We start from the raw sequence: 21345 nt of genomic DNA, 5'->3' as shown, positions 1-21345 counted from the left end.
GAACACTGTGGTAAAACTGTGATGTGTCACATTTAAGGATCCCACCAATGTCACAATTTATTAAAACACTCAGAAAAGTTAACTGAAACCTTTGATTGAATAATCATGGCCTCTTCATATTATCAGTAATACCATATTGTACAGTGGGTATGTTTTTAGTTCTTGGTGGGGATCAAATGTCCCCAGAGAATGGGAATGTCTGACAGTTTGGAGCTTGTGGGGATATTTGGCTGGTCCCCAGCCCCCCAGGCTGGGACACATTTGACTGGAGGTGGAGGTAACGGTTGGGGGTTTTAGCTGCTGTCTTGAGGAACCATCTCATTACTGGCCCCTGATTTGTGTGTGACAGTGGGGGTTAGTGGAGATTTGGGTTGTACTCATAGCTCTTGTTTATTGCTTATTATTCTGTAACCTTTCTCTCTCTCTCTCTCTCTCTCTCTCTCTCTCTCTCTGTGTGTGTGTGTGTGTGTGTGTGTTTGCCTGCAGCACAGTGTTATTGTAATCCTCCAATATAGAGTGTCTGGAGACTTGATTGACAGGTCCCCAGAGGGATCGTTTTCTTTGACAGGATACACTATCAATACATATACACAGAGAGAAAAGGGCAGATGCAAAGAGAGGGATTGATATATGGTAATGAAAGGGGAAATATGGAAACTAAAAGGGGGAGTCAACGACATGATGACATTTTCACAGTTCCTCTCTGCATCTGAGTCTGTGTCCTGCTCGCCTTGAGAACCAGAGATCTGAAACAAAAAAAAAGGTTTTACTACCGCTCTCTCTTAGTCTCTCTCTCTCTCTCTCTCTCTCTCTCTCACTCTCTCACACTCTCTCTTTCCCTCTCTCTCTCACTCTCTCTCTCTCTCTCTCTCTCTCTCAGCCTCTCTTTCTCTATCTCTCTCAGTGTGAAGGTGTCTCAGTGTCTGATATTCTGGATTCTGTTTTTTCAAAGTGGTCTCAGTAGGAAATCATGAAGCTGTCCTCCCCTCACAGTGTTACACCTGACACTAGTCATTAAGAGAGAGATGGACAGAGGGACAGACAAGTGGGCAAGTGTGATTATAGAAAGTGAGAGAGGAAAGAGTGTACCTCCCTCTCTCTCTCTCTCTCTCTCTCTGTCTCTCTCTCTCACTCACTCTTTCTCTTTGTCTCTCAGCCCATTAACAGGACATTTCCTACTCAAGAGTGTCCAACATAAGGTGACCAGACATCCTCCTTTTTATGGATATGTCCATTCTGTGGGTATTTTGAGGCTTAAAGGAAATACTGCAGCGTTTTCAAGCTTATCTCCATCTGCCATATCTGTACGTGTGAGCAAATTTATCTGTAAGAAAAAAACAAAAAAACAGAAACCCAAAACTCAAAAGTAGAAGTCTACAGGCTGTATGTTATTGTGGAAATCAATAAATGTTCACATGAAACAAAAATTTTTTAAACAGTTTTATAAATTCTTTAATTAAACAATGTACTTTATCTTGAAAAGTGTAATTCACACTTTCAATCCGGGATTCATTTTTTCAGAGGTTATGGTTTACCAACAACTGACAAGAGTTCAACAGTGTCATTAATGAATGAATGAATGAATGAATGAAAGTGATTTCTCTCTGGACATATCAGAAGGGTCCTGATAAGACAGAGTCAATGTTTAAACCAAAGCTCAGGTCTGCGATTAGGATTTAATCAATACTCTTTTTATTAGAATCCACAAACACAAGCACACACATCAGAGTTCCCTCCCATAATGTTTTCACAACTCTTTGTGTTTCATTAATACTCTTAGTTACACAAGAGTCGGCTTGCCCTTGTAGCTGTACCTGTTCGGGAAAAACCACAGGTGCTTGCGCCCATGTGTGTGTGTGTGTGCTGTTGTGCTGAATGTTTATTGAAAAGCATGGGAGACTGCTAGAGGGCTGTCCTCACTTCCTCACATGCTTAAGAGCAGAGGTGGGAGGAGAGACTGTGACTTACCGAACAGTTCCTCTTTTCATGGAAACACCAAGGGAATTACCGTATAACGTATACCTTACCACATAACCTGAGTAACATTACAGGCAGACTGAAAAGGTCAGGTGTCTTTAGAAACGCAAGGTTTATAGTCTAATGCTCTCTAATATTTATACAGTGTTGTTTTTTTTTATTAGATGTTTCACCATCATGTTTTTCCCTCCGTTGAGCAAGAATGGATGTTTCATACTCAAACTCATTCATTTGCTATTCAGTCTCTGGTGACTAAATTATCACAGACAGTAACAGTGCCACATATATGTGCTGAGATCCCAATTAAAATATTAATGAAAAGGCTGTTTCATGAAATGAATTAAATCAGGATTATACATTATGAATCTACACAAAATAGCCTATAATACTGATTTGGGAGTTAAATCAATATAGTTAGCCAAATTATTTACAAGTAAAACATATAAAAGTTGTGACTGTATGAGTATTCACACCAAATGGTGTTAAACCACTAAATTAATTCCAGTGAAACCAGTTGGGTCTGATTAATATTGATTACCTGTAAACTATGTACACTATGTGTAAAAAATTACCAAGTTATATATTACCAAAAAATCTAATTTTCTCCAATTTTTAGTCATCTCACTCACACACACCGCCCGTCAACCTGTTTTTGAAAACTCTACATTTTAGCATTTTTACTTAAATAACATTATTTTTAATTATAAGTGAAAATATAACCAGAGAATAGTTATAAGTGATTTATTATTAATTGTTAGAAACCTTTATTTTATTGGAACAATCTAGATATAATTAGAAATGCCCAAAATGTTTATCACTCTAATTAGGCACACTCCATAGTCATGTTTTTGAGTTAATACTAGCACTGTCTATGAGTGTTTCATCTGTAATGGCTAAAGCGTGTATGTCTTTAATAAAGCACTCATTTAGAGTCTCATTAGGATCTCAGAGCAGTTAATAAGTTAACATTTAGCTTTCCTTATGTAATTGCTATTCTGCATCATTGTATTTGGTTTGGTTTGTGGTAATAATAATAATTAAACTGTAATAAAACATAATACTGACAGTGTACAGTACATGTGCAGTACAATGTAATAAAACGCTGTTGTCCAGGAACATGGTGTAACACACATCAGTACAAGGACCATGCCATAATGGCTGTTTATATAAAACCCTTTTGTTAGATTTCACGATATCCAATAACAACTTTATTCCAGTACATAATGTCTGATGACTATTTGAATAATCTGTCAACTCAGATGATAATCAGGTTATTAGTGTGCATGTAAACACACTCACTGTCCCTCTCTGTTTATTATGTTTTGTGTCTGTCCTTTCAATCGTTTTATTTTGCATCTAACACGAAGTATCGAATTCAATTTGCAGCAGGTTATTTTGATGTTCTGCTCATTGTAGAGACACCGACAAAGACACATAATGAACACTGAGAGACATTTCTGTATTACATTATTAGTATTATTTAATCATTAAATGATTCAATGTGCAGTCATTGCCCTACCTTTGTCATACGCTGTCAAATATATTAAATGTTGTTTGTGCTTTGTGTGTGTGTTCAGGCGCATGCACGCGTGTTTGGAAGTGTCCGGGTGCAAGAATTTTTGTGTGTGTGGGTGTGTGTGTGTGTGCTGGGTAATTATGTATGCTGGAGTAGCTCTTTGGGTTGCCTCATGCGTGAAATTGGTTTATGAGACTCAAGTTGTCACTTAGATGAAAGTGGCGGGAAAACACACAGACAAAAACCCACATCTTCACTGGTGAGAGACGGGCATGTGGGGATTCAAAGGCTGCTCTTCAGTGCCATGGTCTCCACAGAAACGCTGACATGATGTCTTTGAGTTCTCTCTCTCTCTCTCTCTCTCTCTCTCTCTCTCTCAGCAGGTTATATATTACCACTGAGATATGCAAACTACAGTGATTTATTATGGGCTACAGCAAAAGTCGCTGCCATGCTTACCCTCTGTAATGTTTTATATGTTGAGTTTTAAATACTGTCCCAGGAGAGGTGTGAAGGCCTGAGATCAGCAAAGTAATGACATAAAGTCATGATGCCCTTGGTGCCTGTTTGAGTTTTCCTCTTGGAACTAATCTATAATCATGAGAAAGAACTCACTGGCCTTGATGTCAATTTGGCCCAAGTTCTTGTGGAGAGTACATGTTCAGTCCAAGCTTAAAGGAAACCTCCACCCTGAAACACATTAAGTATGTTCATATTGAAATAATTATGATGTGCTGGGTGATACTGGTGCTAATTTGTTATTCTTTTGAGAAGTTAGTCTTTGTGGTGCTCTGATGTCACAGGATGGCATTGCTATCACATTTATAATGGCATTTAATAGAAGAAAAAATTAAATCATCTCAAACAGAAGGGATACCAGTCATGTTTTGCTGTTCCTAAAAACCAAAGAGGAAGAGGTTTTTTCTCACTCACCACTTTTTTTTAGCAATGTTCAATGACTTATTACTGAGAAATCCAGCGTAGAAGCATTAGAGACAGCAAACGTTGGATTCAAAGTCCCAGAATGCAAATTAGCTATATTTATGACACCATTGGGTTATGGCAGAGACTCGGGTAGTTGGTGATTCTATTACATGATGAGAATGATGGTGTTGATGATGATATTAGCATGAAAATTGAAGCTTTGGAACCCTTTGTATATGAGGCAGAGTGTACAGTTGAGGAGATGAGAGGGCTTTTCCTTTAAAGGAAATTTACAACAAGTACCAAAATATCTTATACAAATAAACTACATTCCCAAAAACTTTATCTACTTGCTTAGTAATGTTATGTTGTATATTACCACCAATTTCCTGGTCATGCTGAATAGGATAAATGTAACTTTTGGATATCTAAAAGTTGGCTAACTATGAAAATCTAGCCCTAAATTAAGGATCAGACATTTTGTAGATTTTTACACTTAGCTCTAGCTTGTGTTTATGGTAGTTTACAGAGTGTGTTTTGACGTCAAACAACCCCACCTCCTGTGGTTATTTCAGTTTTCCACTGTAACTCTACTGCGTTCAGCTACACAATGAAGTTTTGTTCATTTTTAGAGATTACAAACTACATCAGCGAGTCTGTGCGACCTCACTAGAGGACCAAATGTTGGAGATGTTTGAGACAAGCTGCCTTGGTTCAAACTCAAATTCAAGTTCAAATTTTATTTGTCACACACACAACCATACACAGTAGGACGTGTATTGAAATGCTTTTTAAGACTGTCCGTGATATAAAATAGAATTTACACAGAGTTAGAAAATGGGAAAATATTTTTTGAAAGTATGAAAATATAAAGTGAGGATTTAAAGATGGGTGGCAGCAACAGCCTGATAAACTGCAGATATGTGCAGTTGTTTTGTTCAGTATAATGCTTATCTACATTAAGCTGAGGTAGCTGTATGAAATTGGCCACATATATAATAAATATTTATAAACACAGGAGAAAGTGTAATACAGGATAAACTGGTTACTGAAGATGAATGAATAGAAGATGTATTAAGGAATGTAGGTGGTGTAGGTGTTGTGAAAGCGAGTCCAAGCTCTAGTCCTTGGTGTTGTCCTGGTTCAGGGCTCGAATGGCCTGTGGGAAGAAGCTTCTCCTTAGTCTCTCTGTGTTGGCCTTCAGGGATCAGAAGCACTTCCCTGACCTCAACAGAGAGAAGATTCCATTGTTCAGATGCCTGAGGTCCTTCACTATCTTCCTGGCCTTGGTGCAGCACAGCTTGCTGTAGAGAGACTGCAGGTCAGGGAGCTCAGTGCGGATAGTACGCTCAGCTGATCACACCACCCTCTGGAGAGCCTGCCTTTCCTGGTTGGTGCTGTTCCCGAACCAGGCTGAGATGCTTCCCGTCAGCATGTTCTCAATACTCTCAGTTTGTATTTATAGAAAAGCTTTTGGATGAACTAGACTTCCATTACATGTTAGCTGCGTTAATATCACAGCTCTAGTGCAAAGCTTAAGAAGCGAACTTTGGATAGCAAGTCTTGGTTGATGGACTATATTCAGGCCTAAGTGGAAAATTTCACTCTGAAGTCCACGAGCATGATCAGGATAAAGCGCTTACTGAAAATGAATGAGTGAATGAATAAACAGGAAAATCCTTAGTTCATTTGTATGCAGACATATTGTAAGATTGTGCCCTTGGACTGACGCAGTACAAAGTCAGTGTGCCATGGTTACGTTTCCCAGGATTCTCTTGACCTTCTTCTTTCATTCCCTCTCATCTGCTCTTTATTTCACTCAGAATTTCCTTTTATGTTCCCTGTATATCTGTGTGCTTCTGTGTGAGTGTCTTCCTTCTGGTTTGTCCTCACAATGTCTACTTTTTATTTCTGGGCTTTTGTTCATGTCAGCATGTCCATGTATGTTACTGAGTGTAATTCATTGGCTCCCTGTGTTCCACCATGTTCACACGAGGCATCAGGATGAAATATGTAACATGTTCATGAAACATTCACCTTCCCAGAGAGAGAGAGAGAGAGAGGAAAGCATAGAAAGTGAATCTTGCTCAACTATAGTGGCATTCGCTAGAGTAAAAGTAGACTAAAACCCTAACAGAACAGGATTAGTTTCACGGCATGATGTCTGTAATAACTCTTTTACAAATTTCCTCAGTAGCAAAAACTTTTTCAATGATAAAACATTAGGTTTTGTCCTGTTTAAAGAGTCTGGGGTGCTACAGAGAGCAGAATTTTCTCCCTGAGCAGATATTACACTGAAGCTGCTGGAATGTGAGGAGAACTTTGCCAAGCATTGCAAAAGATGTTCTTAAAAGTTAACCCTTTCATGCACACATATGGACTCTCATTTTAAGGCTGTTCCAAATCATTTGAGAACATAACTGTAAGTTAACGCAAATCGTTATTTGATTTACAATAGATTTCTGTTGTTCTATACAGTATTTGTCAATATTTCTCAGTGCAGCATGTCTCTGGTATACCTTTACACACTTTTCACACAAGATCCAAAATCAAAGAAATAGATATTTTTGTGCCATATTTTTGTCAAGTGAACACCTTAGCTTTTTAAAAACTAGTTATTTTTATATGAAGATAGATAAATGATATTTTCTATAATTTATTGTCATCAACTAAAATAAATATAAATATATAATATACATATATACATATAAATATTTTAGAATGTTAATAATATAATATAATAATATGTAAAAATCAGGTATAATTTTGGTTTGTTAGGTACACTTCAAAATAATATCATGTTAATAATGTAATAATGTAATAATGTTAATCTATTTATTATTTATATTTCTATTTAATAAAGTGATATTTAGAAAAAAAAAGAACCAAAATTATGATTATGCAATTTTTTGCATGAAAGGCTTGAATGATTAAAATTGATCTAGTGAATCTAATAAGAAGTAACCACTATGCTATGTTAAGAGAGTTTTTTTTTTTTTCATTTGATTTGCATTCAGTTGTAGATGTCGACAATTTCCAGTATTTATTCGTTCATTATAATTTGATGAATACTGTCGCTGACGGCAACAACAACAAAAAAAATCACGTGGAGAATTTCTGTTTAATGGAGCAGGTAGAAGTGTAATGTTACTGAAGCCCTCAGGCTACCAAGCAGCAGCTGGAATTGATGTGACCTATGGAGGAAAGAAAAACTGACAGGAAATAAGGGAGGAAGAAAGGGAAGGAATTAGGAAAGGAATAGAGATGTTAAAGGAATGAGGAAGAAAAGAAGAAAGAGCAAGGAGAAGAAGAAAGATGGGTGGGGAAGGGAGAATAACCGTGCTGGCAGAGCGACACGCTGACATCTCTGAACCTTGTAGTGGAGATCACCTTGATGTAGACAGATACACATGGAAGACAGAGAGCCTTTTAGTATTCCCACACGCACACACACACACACACACACACACACACCATGTCCTAGAAAAGGATATGCTGACAGTGCAGGGAATGACTCAGCAGTACAACAGATGAATTTCTGCGTTCCTATTTCTGACTCTTTTCAAAATGTTTCAGTGTTTTCACAATCAACCCACAGCCATACACACACACACACACACACACACTAATGAACACAAATCAGTTTTTCAAACAATCTGATTCGACTGCCAGAAAAAAGTCCCATCTCTGATAAATAACTAGAGAATTTATAAACTGATAAATGTGCTCTAGAAAAATGCATTTCACATAAATATTTGCTGGCTGCCTCAACAACTGCCTCAAAAACTTTCAAGTAAAAAGCTTTTACATTGTTCAGAAGCTGTACAACTAATCAAGGTCTTCTTCACTAAATGGTTTTCTTTCTCTTTTTACTTTTTTTCTTTACCCTTTTCTCGGTCACACCTCTTGGCTTTGCTTCATTAATATTATAAATCAGCCATTCCACTTACATCATTTATTTTTCTTTCTCGTTATACATCATGACACACTTTAAAACACTATTATTAACCTGTTAGCATGTGATATTGTAATAACTGACAGAGAGAACACTTGCGGAGTAGACGCTCAGATCTGGACAGAAGTTTATTATGATGTAGATGACCGTGTCCAAACCATCATCCCTCTCTCGCCCCAAAAATCTGAATGATTTATGAGCCAAACTGTTTCACTTCTCATACGTTAAGATGAACTGTCGTCTTTTGTCTAGCTAAAATGTCCTCTGTGTGTGTTTGTGTGTATCAGAATGTGTAAAAGTAACATAGTGTGGTAAAGTTTACAATTTCAGATTTTTAGTTTACTCTGCATATTTGGCTTTTTATGAACCTTTTTATAGCCTTTTATGAACTTCATATCTTCATAACCTCAGATGAATAGAACCATCATGCTGTCTATGAAAAAAACTTTGAATCCTAAAGATGAAGCATCATTTCAGCTTTGAAAATGTCTGCTTGCTAGGAATCCATCTGAAAACAATTTTTTAATGCTTTTTGCATTTCCATCTACACTAAAACCATCTTTTTGACCACTGAAATGTTGCTTTTCAAATCTGTTCTCCAAATGGATGAATCTGAAAATGCTGTTGTGTTGTAATGTGGAGGGAAAATGTAGGTTTTTTTTTTTTTTTTGAAAAAAGTGATGTGTGATTATCATTTGATCTCCATAATCCCAATGTGATGGAACACATGTGCAATGACACATTCTGTAGTAAGTGTTTTAATTTCATGTTTGACCGCTTTGCTTGGTGTATATAAGTGATGCTAGATGTCCAAGAAAGCATGTTTTATGTTCATGTCGTTCAACCTAAGAAAAATGGCATAGAATATGTAAAGGTCATGGGTCAGGTACCCCTTTGCGAATGCCCAATTTCTGTTAAATTTCATGTTTCATAGTGGATGGGAAACTTTTGGCAAATGGATTGAAAATGGTCAAAGCATGAAAACAGTGTTTTCATATTTCAAGTGTTAGTAAAGACTCTCTCTCTAAGACTCTCTCTAAATAGCTTCATCTTTATACACATTATCAGGTTCCAGAGCAGACATCCCTCTTCACACAGGAAAGGCACCCCAGAATCATTAGGGAATAAGAGGAATTACTTACAAATCCAGCTGTGGTAGGATTCTTAGTGTTCTTCCAGTTGCAGGCTCAATGCCATCAACCCCTGCTGATCCTGGAACTTGAACTCTCAATCATCCAGTAACAGTCACAGGCCTATAACCATTGAGACACCATCATACCTCAGACACACTCATGGAAAAATATCATCCATTGTTCAGATCTGATGAGTTTTTGATTGAGATTTTTAATAATGTGACAATCAGTATCCTACTGAAATTGTATACAACATGTCTACAGAATGTACATTAGAAGGCCTACACACACACACACACACACACACACACATACGTGTTCATCACATGACTTCAATAAAAACACCATCAATCAAAAGGAAATTACAATGACTTTTGTGAAATTTGTAATAAGTTACTCCTTGACAAATTCATAACATGTCATGTTAGAGACATAAGACTGACACACATTTAACAAATAAGTAGCTGCTCCTCTGTGTATTTTTGCTCAGGATTGAAAGCAGTATCCACTAGGAACAGGTCAGTAAAATGTTAATGATTTCATGCCAACAATTCTGGAAAAGCATATTTATCATTGTGGAGAGATCTACGAACAAGCCATAATAACTTCTCTTCAAACCTTTCCACCATTGTCATGGTTGCTGTCCATGAGTGACAAAATTAATAAAGACTACTGCTAGGCAAACTCAGGCCCTGCCCACATGTAAATCAATATTTTTGAAAATAGTTTTACCTCTCCATTTTCAAAAAAAAATTTTAAATTCAGTTCAAATGAACAACATTTTTAGAAATATCTCCATCTGCATGATTTGAACTGAAAATGATTTAAAAACGCTTGCACGTCAAACAGCCTGACTTTCTGCTTAAGGTTACACATGAGGGTGTGATAATAAAACAAAAATAAAGACCATAAATATTTTTTAAAACAAAGAAAGAACCTGCTAATTACAGACCACAAAATAACAATCTGGTCAGCAGCCATGATAAACGTGGTCCTAGCATATTCATAACACACGCAAAACCATAATGGGCATGCGCACATTGATGTTAGCAATTTCAAAAACGTATGTTTTCTCCACCTTTTTCGAAAAGCTTCATATTCAGTTACACAAAATGCCAAAACACTGAGAAAAATACCCTGTTTTCAAATACCCCAACCCTTCTACTACAACCCCATGTTTAATCACAATGACAGGAAGAGGGGAAGCTTTTTCTCTCACATTCCAAACACGTATGTTTAGCAGTACGTACATTATATGACTGAACTCTGTAATTCAACAAATAAGCCAGTTCATCTCTCTGGAAAAGGCTTCGGGGAAAACCAGAGCTGAGAAATGTCAATGAAAAGAGTTGATATAAAAACCTATGGTTAAATAACAAGTAGCCACTTGCAGATGATGTACAAGAATCTTTCATTACATCATTCTGGTGGGTGGGGCCGCATGGGCGGTGGGCGTGTCCCAAACACCTCAGGCTACATTCGGTTGTGCGGGTATTATTAACAATTGATATAAGAAAAGAGAGGACAGCATGTTCATCAAATGATCGCAATGCGATGTATTATGTTTTGATTTGACTCTAAAAAGGTTGACTTTGCAATTTAAAACTAACACACACACAAAATTTATAGAGCCAGTCGAGTGAGACATCAGCACAGTCATAGTTCATTATCATGCCAAGCAATTCTTAGGTTCAAAGGGTTACCCGGAGATCAATGTCACGCTGTCAGCACTGTGTGTGTTTTAGTATGACGGAGCCTCGTGTGCCCTCTGGGACTCTAGAGGTCATTCATGAGACATGCTTTATGCTGTCAATCATATATAATCTTGACAGTCATTTCTAAATGACTTGCATTCCATATGAGCCTTTGTGTTCAGGTTGTTTAGAGGCCAAAGTGAGCTGAAATTCACTTGGAGTGAAAAAGACGCTCATAGCTGTAAACACCATTTGTGGTTTGGTGCAGAAAAAAATAAACATGTGCTAAGAGCATACAATGAGTATTGTGTGATTCAATAGTGTTATAAATCATAGGGTGTTTTGACCTCTCTTTCCCTCTCTCTCTCTTTCTCTCTCTCTGTCTCTCTCTCTCTCTCACACACACACACACACACACAAAACTGGCTTTGTCTATAAATGTACAGGAGACATAGTTCTAGAATAATCCTCATGATAACACCTGTAATGACACATTAAAGATTTGTATTCAACAACACACGTGTGTGTGTGTGTGTGTGTGTGTGTGTGTGAGAGAGACTTAAAAGGTGCACTGTACCCAAAACGTCGGCACCATACCCCGGCACTGCTTTCTAATTCACACATCAATAAACTACCAAAAGGTTGGAACCTGTTTAAGATTAAGTATGGTAGGAAATGATGATGCACGGGGGCGGGGCTATCAGCGTTTCTTGTTGCTCATTCGTTTCCTTGTCACACAACATGCAACACATAAACAAATTGAATATATATATTCAATTTGTCATATTATCATCACCAATTAGTTTAAATTAAAGCACTTTTAATTGTGTCATGGTACACAAATGTTATTAAGAAGTTATTGCTTAGGAAATCTAAAAACTCTACAGCAAGCTTAGTAATTATTTAGCTGATTTAAACAAACAGCCAATCAGAAAAAAGGAACTTCTTCCACATTGGTCTTCACGCCATGTCAATGATGTAGTCAGTTTTATCAGATGTTGCTGATGCTGATGTTTCATGAATATTAAATGTGAATGAAGTTTGTGGTTGCCACGGCAGCAAGCTAAACTTTGCTCAAGCAAGTAAACCCACAGAGAGGTGTTGATGCAGCTGTGCTAATCAGATGAGCATTGCATGTTTAGTTTTATGATCATTCCTCAGCTCTGACATACAAGCGAACAGCTGCAGATAGAGAGCAGCTTTAAACTATTACTATTATGAAGTCATAGCATCCCATTACAAAAGCTCTATCTATCTATCTATCTAGATTCTAGGGCAAATCAGTAGAGTACTGCAGTAAGTGCAGAAGAGGTTGTAAATATTCTGGAATTGTACAGAGTTTGTTGAGGAAAAGGACATTTCAGAAGAAAGGAAGTCCTCCATCAGCTGTGATCTCAGAGTGTCTCTGAAGCTGTAGGAGGTGAAGGCAGTTTATATCCAGCTTTCTAAAATGTGAAAGAAGATAATTCACCCTGTGGGCCTCAACAGATCAGAGTGTAACCTCATCACATCATCACATGCGTCTCCTGCAGCTTCTGAAGCTCTTCACTTACACATCAGACTTCAGTAAAAATCATAGATAGATGGACAGATGGATGGATGGATGGATGGGCTGACAGACAGATAGAAAGCTAATTGATGAATGTACAGATGGATGAATGGATGGACAGATAGACAGCTGATGGATGGGTGGTCAGTTGGATGGATGGATGGATGGATGGATGGTTGGATGAATGAATGGATGGATTGATGGACTGATGGACAGATAGACAGCTGATGGGTGGATGTTGGTTGGATGGATGGATGGATGGATGGTTGGATGGACTCACAGACAGATAGACAGCTGATGGATGGATGAGTGGGTGGATGGATAGAGGAATGCATGGATAGGCAGAGACACAGATAGATAGATAGATAGATAGATAGATAGATAGATTTCCATCCAAGAGATTTTATATGAAAACTGTTTTAGCATTCATCAGTAACATTTTACAAATATTAACAAAACGTTCTGTATGATTCTGAACTGTAAACTTTTTCCTGGGAATCTATAGTTAATGGGAATCTACAGTGCATTAAAAGGCAGCTTCTTGTTGGGTCATGTGATTAATAGCTTTGTTTCCGAGCTGTCATTTTTGGATGCTGTTAATGATGGAGATTTGCTGAGATGTCCTAATTATAAGAATTATGTTAATCATGTTTGTTCTCAGTGGAATGTAGACTGAGTTTGTTCTGGTTTTGTCACTCCTATCGGCCAATGGATAAGTCAGAAAACCAATCAACAGGAAACCTGTACATGTAATCTGTGATATACATGAAATTAATGGTGGTAACGTCAATTCTTTTTTTCTGGAAAGATATCATGGATTACAGAATTTTAATCACAAAAAAACAACTTACTTGAGATGAGCTGTAGAAGCAAAATTGACTAACCTTTTTAATGCATTTTCATTTTATCCTTTGTATTATGCACACAACAACCTCCGCCCTCTTTCCTTCAGTTCACAACAGCATGTCACTGTAAGCTGAAATAAAGCTCATAGGAAGCTGTAAAGCCTTAAAAAAACAGCAATGACATTGAACTGGGCCTCAAAGCATTAAAGACTACAGTCCACCCAAATCCTCTTGCATACCAGATTTCACAATGATACAAATAACACAATAACAAAAACACCCCCTGCCCTGCTGCGTGTTCTTACATAAGGCTGGAGGGAGCGGCGGCGAGAGGGCGTGCGGGAACAGGCCACACAAAGCAGCATTGATCACATGGCCCGGGTGAATGGGACAGGCTTTAGACATAGACACACTCTCGGGCACTCAGAAACCTCAAAGAGCTCCATGAGACACACAAAGAGCTCCAGTGTGTCTGCACTGACCCCAGGAAGAGACATACACACACGCACACACACACACACAACTTACACAACACTTACACATAATGAAATAGTCATCCTCACTAATCAAGTTATGTGTTGGGAAGTTCTGGGTTTCCTGTCTCTGGGACATCCTGTGTGTGTGTGTGTGTGTGTGTGTGTGTGTTTATATCTTGGTGGGGACCAAAAGGAATATCTGACAGATTTTACCTTTTGGAGACATTTGGCGGGTCGCCATAAGAAAAATTGCTTTTTTTTTAAAAAACTGCTTTAAAAAATCTAAAACCACAAAAGGTTTCCTTTTGGTTGTAGGAGTTAAAATTAGGGTCAGATTTAGGTGTAGAATAGCATTAGATTAATAGCATTAATAATTCTGTTCTACATATAGTAAGAAAAAAATGTGTGTGTATGTGTGTGTGTGTGTGTGTGTGTGAGAGAGAGAGATGTATAGGTTGTAGTGTATCACCAGGAGATGTTACGAGAGGTGGACACTGATAAGGAGATCAGAGCAAGGCTAAGAAAAATTAAATACACACACACACGCACACACAGAATGAGCAAGGTGGGGGGCTGGTCATCTTATAGGCATTAAATTTGAACCGAGTACTAAGACACAGTGACAAAGGGACTCTTTCTGAACGCTTCTGATCATCTGGACATGCGGATGCAGTTCACACTGAGACATTTACAAGCAGGCGACGTCACTGAGACTCTCAACAGGACGAAGTTGGCATGTCCGTGTCTGATGCACTCTGAGACAGAGCACAGTCTGCATCCTGGCTGCAGTATGGGAACCTTCTGCCACAACTTTAAGAAACTGGGATTCAGAAGGCTGAGGTTGATTGAGAAGCTGTAATTAGTCTTGCAGAGAGCTGATTTTAGTGCACAGTGACGTGGCTGTAGGTTTGGGATCAGACTGCGTGTGACATCATGACTTTGGCGGCTCGACTGGACGATTTGGAGGCTACACTGGAGCACATGTTGATGGATGTGTTTGTAAGTCTTTCTAACTTAACTGTAATTTTCTTGTGAGGTGAACTCCCTCTGCTACTGCTGAGACTGATGAAGATGATGGTTATAATGACATCTGATGAAGATGATGATTATAATGACAATAATTAGGTTACTGCTTCACTTTGAGGTGAATTGTGGATAGGATTTATTTTATTTAGCTGTCTGCTTAAGATTACATTTTTTTTTAGAATTTTAATAATATTTTCAGGAAAACCTTAGTACTAGGTATTTAAATGTTGCTATACCTACATGTCATCATCCAACTAGAACAGTGTTTCAGTTTGACCACAGTGCCTTACTGTCTCACCTGCATAACCCTCCATCCAGTCACATGTCTTATCCAGCCTTATGACACATCTGATGATGATTAAGATGATGATGTCTATCTATATCTATATATCTATGTGTTATCTATATCCTTTAGTAATGGCAAAGCGAGCACGACCAGATCAGTCCTTAAAATGAAAGAAAAAATATCAGTGTTATTCCAGTGTTAATAGGATGCCTGATCTGACTTCATAATCTTGGGGAAAGTCTTAATCCTTTCATATACAGTTAACACACTTGTACTCTGTTAATTTAAGGCTGTTTTTAGAGATATATAATTCACCTCCAAATCACTCTAATATTATATACACCATTATTCTGATTTAATTACTCTACTTCAAGGGTTGCTGATCTCAATCCAACAAGGCGCAGGCATTTCTGGTCTGAACATTTTACATAAAAAGGTCTCATCAAGTAACATTAGCTTAATTATCTTATTTTTTATTACTCTCAATAAGACACATCATAATTTTTGTTTTTGTAGCCAATTATTATATTGGATAATGGACTAATATTGAATAATGGGATAAAAATGGTATTTTCAGTCATTTTGAAAAACATTTTCTACTTAGAATGTTGCAAGTATTTTTCAGCAGTAATGTTTTATCCCATTTTACTTGTCTGATATCCTCTGATGACTGCTAACTGTCAAAATTCATTGGAATTTGCAAGCGTTATTGAGTAATAAAACCTTCTAAAATCTGGATGTTTTATAATTTATGTATTGAAGGGTTAAAGATGTAAACTGTAATGTTTCAAAGTGTTTCCAGACATAATCATATCATTTCTAAGCTACTGTGCTAAGAAAACTGATTTCCTTTTTTTTTTTAAATCATGCAATGCAAATGGCTAGTTTCTTAATTTCCGGCCTAATTTTATATATTTCCAGCCAAGAGTTTAGCCCTGCCCCCTATGGAATACAGCTGCCTTTCCTTAAAAGGAAACTCTTGAGGCATATGTCATTTCTACAGAAGGGTGTGGCATTGGGTAGGGGGAAAACTTGCCCATGGGCTCTAAAATAAAATAAAATAAAATAAAATAAATAATTATATATAATAATTAGATGCTTGTTGAATATTTAATTATGCTATGCCACATAGGATGGCTAGTAAACTAACTGGTTTACATGAGTGAGTTTATTCAGACTTTTGATTGCTGTCAGGGCAAGGTTTTTAAGGCATTTACACGATAGCATTTGGGGGAAAATGTTGCTACCCAAAGTAAAGTCTAGTTCTGGTGTTTTTAACCCACTGTCCTGCATGAATACTATTGTATTTGAGCTTAGCCTATCACACACCTATCCAGAACTAATGGGTTAGTTATAAGGTAACAGTGACTGTGTGTGTGTGTGTATGCCAGTCACACATGTCTGCCTGTATTTTAAAGAAAAAAGCAGTGGGGGAAAAAGTCAAACAACATAATCACTTTAATTTTCATCTTAACGCTTCAGCTGAGTTAGATAGCTACATTATCACGGTTGGGGGTTTGTGCTTGTATGATTACTATAATCTCCATGAATCGATGATACTTTCTTGCTTTAATTCCAGCCTTAATGAGTTTGATCATTACTGTGTACATTTGATAAGAAGTGCAGGTTTTTAGAAAATGTCTTGCTCTTGTTTTAGAAAGAGGATCAGAGGCAGGAGCTTGGTATTGCTTTCTGTCAGTTCAACCCTCAGGCTTCATTACTCACTCCCCTTAGTCCTCAGTCCAAACGCTTTTCATGGTATTTTAGGAAATGAGTCGCTTTTTCTCTGAAACATCTCTATATTTCTGGAAATTATCTCTGAAACCAAGCAGAAGCAGTGGCTATGTTTAGGTTGATTATAGGTTCTTTGCTCCCTCTGTGAGGTGAAGAGGAGAAATCTCCCCAGAAGAGAGGTTTGTCCTAAATTTAAGAGTTAGACGTGTCTTGTGGTTCTGTAATTGTATCTTGAGGCTAATGAAGCACAGAAGCAGCTGCTGCATTTAGATTACCTTCTGCTGATTCCTGCTTCTTACACAGTGTATTAGCTTAGTGTGAAGTATTAACGTTTTAGTTTTAGCTTTAGCCTTAGTCTTTAGACAAAAAACATATAAGAGTTTTAGTTCCAATGACAATGAGACAGTATATGAAGCTAATTATCAGTGTGAAAACTGGTTGTTTGATTGACATGCTACATGCTAGGCTTCATACTAACTTGTTGCAGATTAGCAAAGCAAGCTAGCTGTACTAGCAACACTCACTAGAGGCACGGACAATCTCTGCTCCTTTCTTCCTTCCTGCTTTATTTTCCTTCATAACATACATACTCAATATGCATTTAATGAGATGTTGTATACAACAGGATAATATGAAACCAAGGTTATCTTTTTTTTCATTTTTCATTTCATTTGTGTGTCAAACAATAAATGGGAACAAATAGCAGGTAGGTTCTAGTTGTGAGCGGGGAAGTGAAGAAATGTCGGACCACACATGCCATAAGATCGGTCCGAGGAATCATTCGAGCCAGAGGGCTACTTGCACAAACACTTCCGCATTATAATCAAAACGGCATTGTGCTTCCGGCTTGTCCACTGTAATGGCAATGGCACTCTTTTACACACGATGTCTGCAGGAGCTCCTGAAAATAAATGTCAATAACATTCATAATATATGTAAGAACATTTGCAAAGCTTCTTTTAGTAAACTGGAGAAAGGCATCAGACTGTGTGCTTCATCATACCTAAACAAATATGAAGGTAAGAAAATACCTATTAATAGAAATGAACACCCAAGATAACATTATCCCGTCACTATGACTTTATTGTAGACTAAAAAGAACAAATGTTAGTTATTGCTGTCTCGCTGTACTGCCGAATGTAAACAATGCTTCTGGAGACGCAAGATTGGTGCTATTTCAAAAACAAAAATACGTCATAGCCCTAAGCGAAAGAAGCCCACTGTTTGGATTTGTCAGTTTACTATGTTATACCTTTACCATCAACTCTACTATATGGAAGTCAATGCATTTAATAATGTTATGCTAATATGCAGATATATTACACTTCATCAAGTTATCGAGTATGCTAGCTCCAGCTAGCTAGTACTATATTAGCCTAAAACAACAGATACCACAGAAGTAGTTTTTCCTAGGGAATAAAATTGTTTGCTAATGTTCCACTAAGTTAGGAATGTGAGAGCATGTTCCTGCAACTACAAAGCTTTAATTTTTCCGTACATATGCAGATCTGAGACGACATGTCCAAAGTGGAATTAGCAGTGTGTGTCAGTGTTTTTCTAATCATCTGTTAAGAAAGTTATATTTAAAGTTGTGTGAATGCCTGAACTACCCTCCCTTCTTTAGCTTCTTCACTCAGTCAGTTGTTAGGGATTAAAGTCCTCCAGAACAAATCAGTCAGTCTGAACAATTTAGCTGAATGGACTTGAAACTTTCAAAGATCAAAAGATTCAGAGATTTCTACTGTGTGTGTGTGTGGGTGTGTGTGTGTGTGTGTGTGTGTGTGTGTGTGTGCGTGCTGAGTGGCACAGGGCATCGACTGCAGTTTGTCACTTGTCGCCATGGGAGCAGCAGCGAGGACTAAAGGCCAGCTCTGACCATGACTCTATTTTATTACCCATCCATTACACACACACACACACACACACACACACAGAAACAGTGTGCCTGTGTGTCTTTGTGTGTTCGAGTTCAGCGCTTGGCAGCATCGTGGTGTCCCTGCTGTATTCAAAGTGCTATCTATTGTGCGCGCATGTATTTGAAAAGCCAGCCATTGTTACTGTGGTGGTAGAGGAAAGGGTGTGTGTGTGTGTGTGTGTGTGTGTGTGTGTGTGTGTGTGTGTGCTCTTATGGAATAGACTAAAGGTGTTCTTTTTGTGGGTCAACCTCATAATGCAAGTATTCAGTTCTGTTATTAAGCAGGAACAGCAGCTTGTTCAACGTCTGTTTACTGGAAATATGAATGAGTGTAAGCACATCTCTCTCTCTCTCTCTCTCTCTCTCTCTCTCTCTCTTTGTGAGTGTGTTTGAGTGCGTGCTGTTATGTTCAGTATAATAGACCGTGTATTCACTGTAGACTCAGATAGCAATGTGCTTTGATTATTAAATAACTCCTTTTGTAGAATGTTTGCAATTGGCCAAAAGGGAACTCCCTGTTTTCTCTCTCATTGTGGTGCTATTCATTAGAGTTTCCATGTTCATACTTGCCATATTTTGGTCTAAAAATATCTTCACCTTCTTTAAAAACATTTTTCCTTTCTAAGTCCATTAGTAACTTAACAGCTTTATTTAAAGTACAACTGAATTCAAAAATTAGGTTTTTAAATTGTCAGAATGGTGAAATGATTTAAATAGTTTCGTTTTTGTTCAAAACCGGGACTGTTTTCAGACAAATAAAATTTCAGACAGTTTTTAAATTAAATCATTAAAAATAAAATAGTATTAGCTAAGTAATAGCTCAGTTTGTGATTTCACAAACTGGGCTTAATGCATTGAACCATCCCATATGCAAATTATTAGAGGATGACATGCCCTGTGTCTGAAATGGTACGCTACTTACCATTCCTTACAAAAATAGAACATTTTTATTATTTTTATAGGTGTTCGCCTGCTCGGGTAGACTATTTGTGGGATTTCATGACTGCACTGGATTTCTTCACTCTCCTGATGGACATGACTACAAGATGGCTCCTAGAATAGTGCATGATGTAGTGAATAGGGTGTAGTTCCAGACTCACTGAAAAAAAAAAAAAAAGTTCACATGCAACTTATTTGCAACACCTGATAAGTTCACATGCAACATCCTCTATATGAATATCAATATCAATGTATAAAACATTCACTCGATTACTCTGTTTAAATAAGATCAATGTGTAATAAATAACTTCATCTCTTTTCTAAACTTATTGTGTATTGCCAACTTCATGTCTAAGTTTTGCTCTTCTCTGCAAACACAGTTGCGAGTCACGTTGTAACGGAGAACAGTAACGTGGGTCTTTTCAAAAAGCATAAAGATTTTAGGCTGAAAATTTTTATAATAATGTCAGTGCAGAGAATGGCATACAGAACATCCCAGTGAACGTTTGATACATTGATATGCAACATATGATTATAACAGAAAGCTGATATTCTTCAAAGGTGCTGCAAATAAGTTGTGATAACTTCTGATGCATGACCAATATCCCAGTGTTGGTGAAAAAATATTTTGGAGTTTCAATTTAGTTCAATAATTTATTGTTGTATAGATTTAAAAGGCTTACAGCTGAAATTTGTTTCTAAGACAAATGTAAATACTGACGTTAATGCCCCTGTATACATTTCTTTCTAAATGTTACATTTATTTTTTATATATATATGTAGTTGTTTTTGGGTTTTTTTAACTTAAAATAATAGTGTTTGCTTAAAATTGAGTTGTTTCTCCAAGTATTTTTTATTTAGAACTTAGGAGAAACAGCTAACAAGTGATTTGGGAACTGTAAGAAAAGAAAATGACACATTCACAGGTACTTTAACAGACATGTACACACACTTGGGTTTAACTGTTGTTCACAAATGTGCAGCCAGTAAATTATTCATGGTTGCTCCATGGTCTCTCACTGTCCCCCCTGCTCTGTTTATCATAGCCAGCATGAATTTGTACTCCACCCAATATGACTAATGTGTATCAAATGTGTGTGCAATTACTCAGTATAGGAACACACAGGCTCTGGGCATTACATTGTGTCTTTTCCTAATGCCTTTTTCACACACTGAGTCTTTTGCAATAGATATGCTAATTTATGAAACTTCATTATGGATGTCAGCCTGTGGCTGAGTGTCCAACATAAAGTGTCGAGTCTAAACACACACACACACACACACACACACACACACACACACTTAGGCATGAGCTATGAGTGTAGTGTGAATAGGAGAGGTCTCTGGGTCTCAGAGCTCCAGTTCTCCATTAAAAC

At 37.4% G+C, this 21345-nt stretch overlaps 1 protein-coding gene across 3 annotated transcripts in view; it reads left to right on the top strand.

Annotated features, from left to right (window-relative positions):
* Positions 1-21345, top strand: part of frmd4a (FERM domain containing 4A) — a 156528-nt gene that overhangs the window by 37633 nt on the left and 97550 nt on the right. Inside the window, exon 1 of one of the 3 annotated variants that reach the window (XM_026927256.3) lies at positions 14620-15068. The exons of the other annotated variants lie outside the window; for them this stretch is intronic. Within the exon in view, the coding sequence (XP_026783057.1) occupies positions 15003-15068 (66 nt within the window). The 5' untranslated portion in view covers positions 14620-15002. Of the gene's footprint in view, positions 1-14619; positions 15069-21345 lie in introns of those variants that run through there. 3 annotated transcript variants of the gene reach the window in all.

This window comes from Pangasianodon hypophthalmus, chromosome 6, assembly GCF_027358585.1.
Source record: "Pangasianodon hypophthalmus isolate fPanHyp1 chromosome 6, fPanHyp1.pri, whole genome shotgun sequence".
NCBI lineage: Eukaryota > Metazoa > Chordata > Actinopteri > Siluriformes > Pangasiidae > Pangasianodon > Pangasianodon hypophthalmus.
This window is presented reverse-complemented; position numbering and strand designations above follow the sequence as displayed.